General features: G+C 60.4%; 1 protein-coding gene across 1 annotated transcript in view; it reads right to left on the reverse strand.

Annotated features, from left to right (window-relative positions):
* Positions 1-345: 345 nt before the first annotated feature.
* The window catches only part of LOC107116928 (one cut domain family member 2-like), a gene marked incomplete at its 5' end in the record, with an annotated part of 61,784 nt that continues 57,063 nt past the window's right edge, over positions 346-5,066 (reverse strand). The window contains 3 exons of the mRNA XM_015418955.1: positions 346-473; positions 2,814-2,891; positions 4,156-5,013. Coding sequence (XP_015274441.1) covers positions 346-473; positions 2,814-2,891; positions 4,156-5,013 — 1,064 coding nt within the window. The remainder of the gene's footprint in view (positions 474-2,813; positions 2,892-4,155; positions 5,014-5,066) is intronic.

Here is a 5,066-nt window from a genome sequence, read left to right on the forward strand (position 1 = left end):
CGCAGCTTGGGGGGGGGGAGAGAGAAGGCCACTCTGTCGCTCAGAGGTCTGTCCTGCAAGCACACACGCGTGTTCCACGGTCACGTCTGTAGGCCGTCTCACTGCTGTCTTTACCTCCGCCAGCCTGATCATTCGTATTTTACCACATTAGAAAACCGCTCTGGGTCGTTGTGTTTTTTTAAAAAACAAAAATAAAAAACACAAGGTTGTGCCCTTTTACCATTTTGAGCCGCCCCCCCTCTTTTTTTTTGCAGTGTAAACTGCGCCCAGGCCGGGCATCCCGAGAGAAAACGCTGCGGTTTTGTTCGTTCGTTCGTTCGTTCACTCCTTCGTTTGTTCATTCGCTCATTCGTTTGAAATATGCAACTGAAAGGCCGAAGGCAGGTTGATCATCCCATCAAGGGTTCGGAGAGGAGGCGCTTTCTTCTCTGCAGAGTATCGGAGGCAGGTTGGTGGCTCAAACCGAGGTATGACTGGATAGCATTTCGGAGGAACCGAATTCGGATTAAACAGAATCTCTTCCACCACCCCCTCCAGTTTCTTAAAAGATTCAGACCGGCTCCCTCCCCCTGAGAAGGCGGCCTTTGGCCGAGCCGGCCTGCCCCCCCCCCTCGCACGCAAGCAAAAGCGTTGCCTTGGTTATAGATCATTGATCGGCGCCGCCATTTGTAAAATGAAGGAGCTATACTATCGATCCGCCTCGGAGGCAGCGAGGGGAGGGGAGGGGGAGGCGGGGTGGGAGGTCAGCTGGATCAGCTGGGTTCGGACTGTTCAGCAACATCCAGGCCTGGAAAACCGGCGGGGGGGGGAGAGGAGCTGCGTTTTGTAAGAGAAGTGGCCCAACCGGACCTCCACCTCGGGGTGTGTTGGGTGGGGGTGGCATATTCGTGGGGAGGGGAAGAAACGGGAAGGGAAAGGTTCTCAAAGGACGAGAGAGAGAGAGGGAGACGGAAGGGAAAGGGGAAGAGAGAGAGAGAGAGAGAGAGGGCAGGAGGGAGGGAGGGGGGACGCAGGCACAGGGAAAAGGAAGGAAAGAAGGAAGGAAGGAAGCAGGCACAGGGAAAAGGAAGGAAAGAAGGAAGGAAGGAAGCAGGCACAGGGAGAAGTAAGGAAGGAAGGAAGGAAGGAAGGAAGGAAGGAAGGAAGGAAGGAAGGAAGGAAGGAAGGAAGGAAGGAAGGAGGCACAGGGAAAAGGAAGGAAGACACTGGGAAAAGACAGACAGACAGACAGACAGAAAGAAAGAAAGACTTCCCAACACATCAGGCTGACGGCCCCCCCCCCCTCTCTCTCTCTCACACACACACACACACAATATTTTGGGATCACCCCAGGGCAGTGGAGATCCTTGCAAAAGAGAAGGGGAGGCGCTCTTTTCCTGCAACCCTTGGAGCCGTGAATGGCGACATTTCCAGGCCTGGAAGCCGCCGCCGACCTCTGAATCCCGCTCGGGAGTTCCCAGGAAGCCTTTTGGCGACAAGATGCCGGAACTGCCTGTTTCATTCCCTCGCTTTCTGGTTTGTTCCAGCGGAGCCCTTTTGTTCTCCTGAAGGCGGCGGGGGAGGGGGGCGGATCTGAGCCCCCACGACCTTGTCTTCCCCTCGCCGAGGCCTCCCAGAAGGGCCCCCCTCCAAAAAAAACACCCGCCCCCTCCATCCCGACACGAATTCGGGGTAGCTGCCAGGCCTTGCCCCGGTGAAGACCCGTGTTCCCTCTAAGCAGCGTTCGTGTGAGCTAGTTCACAGTTTTTTTAGCCTCTGACTCACACATTTTCGTCTTAGCTCGGGAGGGGTGGCTCCAGGGCCAACCAATTGCTGCAGGAGCCGAATCGCTCGCTCACAACTTTTTCATGCCAGCAGCTCACCAAGTAGAATTTTGGCTCACAGGACTCCACAGCTTAGAGGGAGCATTAGTGAAGACCCCCCTGTCAGAAGAGAAGAAGGCCGGCTTGGAAGACCCGCGTCCACCTCCCGGAGCCTTTCCAGCGCCCACCTGCCCGGACTGCCGCGTTCCTAACCCCGCGACCGATCCCGGAGCGCAAACGTGACCGTGCGAATGGGTTCCCCTTTAAACAATATCAGCCTGTTCCTTTCGGGCGAGAGGGTCGTCCACGGATCCCCAACGGCAAAGGAAACATAACACAAATAAACCTGACTGCTTTGAAGACAGAGGCACGGATTGGCAAAGAAGGAGACGGTAGGCGGTGTTCCCTCTAGGCCGAGTTTAGTGTGAGCTAGCTCCCAGGGGTTTTTTAGCCCCCGGCTCACGCGTTTCTGTCTTCGCCCAGGAAGGAGGCCTCCAGAGCAAACTGATCTATGCCGCAGCCACATCGCTCGCTCGCAACTTTTAATGCCGGCAGCTCGCAAAGTAGAATTTTTGCTCACAGGACGCCACGGCTTAGAGGGAGCATTGAGGCGCGCAAAGATAATACATCTTTTTAGAGACAGACACACACCCCCACCGCCCTAAATAAAAAGGATCACGATCCAGAGAGGTCAGACGGAGATGCTGCCGGGGAGGGGGAAGGTTAGATCAGGTTTACTGGTGGGTTGGCTTGTTTATTCACAGGGCTAATGAAGGGATTGAACCCGTCGGGAAAAGGGAAGAATTCGCCCTTCACGGGATGCGGTATGGGAGCGCCTGTGGTGGCCCTGAACACGCCCCCCCCCCTTGTCCCACTTTTCGACTGGAAGCCGCTGGGGGGCAGAGACCGACGCCAGACTTCCCAGGCCTGGCAATGACCTCTAGGCCCGACCTCGGCCAGAGCCGGGCCTCTGAAACCCCGCTGGGTGAAAGCGGTCCCCCCCCCTCCGACCTCTCCAGGTAGGTGAGTAGATAGAGACACGAACTAGGCGGAGGTACTGGAGGTCGACCAGGCGGCGGCAGCGAGAAGCTGCAAGGGGGCCAACGGGCCCGGAAGGGGGCTCCAGACACCGGGAGGGATGGGAAGGTTTCCCGTGTTTTTATTTGGGCCGAGAGGCGGAACACGAAGGTTTTGGATGAACCGATAAATGAACAGATAAATGTTAAAAAAAAAAAAATCCTTTCCCATGCATTTCTACGAGCCTTTTCTGATACTGGTGGTATTTTGCTTTGAGATGGCATTCAATGAATTTTTTTTTAAAAAAAAATCCTTTCTTTCTCCCAATTCCTTCCTTCCTTCCTCCCTCCCTTTCTTTGTCACGCTGGGCGAATGCATGACCTCTCTTTCTTCCTGATGTATGTTTTGTGTGTATATACTGCACATAATGTGTGTGTGCGTACGCATTCCCCCGTGGGGAAGGGGGAGAGAGAGAGATGGACTGACAGACGAAGGGACCGAAGACAGAAGAGTGTGTGTGTGTGTGTGTGTGTGTGTGTGTGAAAGAGAGAGAGAGAGAGCGAGAGAGAGAGCGAGAGAGAGCGAGCGACGGGGGGTTCCCTTCCCAGCCTTTCCCCGTACCCACAACCGCCCGCCGCTCCCTTTGTGACTTTCCCGATCTCCGGGTAGGGGCGCTGAAAGTCAGAGGGTGGAGGAAGCCGAGAGCCCGGGCGCTTCTCCGCAGCTTCCCCGGCGGCCGGCAGGGACCCCCGGGTGCGTTCCTGACAGCAGAGGGCCTCAAGTCGTCCCCCCCCCCCCGCCGCCCGGCAAAAACGACTCCGAAAGCCAACCCGGTGGTAAGAAGAAGGGGGACGAGAGATGCATTCGCGCCGACGGATGGCAGGAGCGAGGGAGGCGAGCGAGAAGGTGGAGACATCGAATAACCATCGATCGCCCCCGTCCCCGAGCAGGTGCGCGCCTGTCTCTCCATCCTCCGTCCCTCGCTCAGACTGGTCTTTCTTCTCCCCGCGCGGCGGCGGCGGCAGCGGCGGCGGGGCGGCGGCTGGACGTGTGGCAGGAACGGCCCCCCGGGCGTCCCAACCCCGAGCGTCCCGTTCACACGCGCGCCCCATCGCGGGACAGAGACGCCGCCGGGGCTCTTCCCTCGCGTCCTTCCTCGACATCCCCCTCCCAGCCCAACCATTTCCTCCGGACACCCGCCTTCCCTTCCCCTCTCCCCCCAGTCCAGGCTTGCACGTGTGAACCCGGCGACCGTGCCCGCGGGCCGCCTCCTGCCCCCTCCTCGGACAGGCGCCACAAAGCCGGCCCTTTCCTTCCCTTCTCCCCCCGCCCCTACCTGCCAGTCGGAGCGCCGACATGCGCTGGAACTCGGGCTCCTGCAGCCATTTCCACATCCTGCGGAAGGTCTCCCGGCCGGACTTGAGCTTACTCCAGGGCTTGGGGTTGCGCAGGAGGTCGGAGAGGGTGCCCTGCGAGCGGCACAGGATCCGCTGGGCGAAGATGGCCTGCGGGATGCTGTAGCGCTTCAGCTCGGCCGTGATGCGCTGCGCCACCTCCTTGGTGTTGATCTCCTCCACCTGCCCGGAGCCGCCGGCCTGAAAAAGCCCGTGGGCGGGGTGCATGCCGTTGAGGGCCGGCATCATGCCGGAGCCCGGGCCGGCCAGGCCGCGGGCCAGGTGCTCCTCGCCGCGGGAGAGCATGTGCGCCTCGAAGCCGTTGGGGGAGAGGAGCTTGTCGCCGGCCAGGTGGCCCCCGGGCCCGTAGGGGGCCAGGCTCTGCGGGCTGTTGTGCAGGGAGCCCAGGCCGTTGGAGAGGGGCGAGAGGGGCTGGCCCATGGCCGGCATCTCCTTGGGGTAGTGGCCGTAGAGGTTGCCCATGGAGGCGGCCAGGCTGCGCTGCTCCTCGCGCATGAGGGCGAAGCTGCCGCCGACGTTCCCCGAGAGGCGCTGGTGCGGGTGGTGGTGGTGGTGGTGATGGTGGTGGTGGGCGTGCGGGTGGTGGAACTTCTCCGAGACGGTGGAGATGGGCGGCAGGTGCTGGAGCGGGGTCAGCGTGGTGTAGGTGCTCATCCCGGACGGCGACTCGCAGGCCATGCTCATGGCCGGGTGCAGCGGGCCCCCCAGGCTGTGCTCCGGGCGGTACTCGCCCGCCCCGTCGAGGATGGAGGCCAGGCTGGAGACCATGGCCGGGCGGCCGTGCGACGAGACCAGGTTGCGGTGCGAGGAGGGCGGCGGCGGCGGGGGAGGG

This window comes from Gekko japonicus, unplaced genomic scaffold (genome assembly GCF_001447785.1).
Source record: "Gekko japonicus isolate JY-2015 unplaced genomic scaffold, Gekko_japonicus_V1.1 scaffold2743, whole genome shotgun sequence".
NCBI classification, from domain to species: domain Eukaryota; kingdom Metazoa; phylum Chordata; class Lepidosauria; order Squamata; family Gekkonidae; genus Gekko; species Gekko japonicus.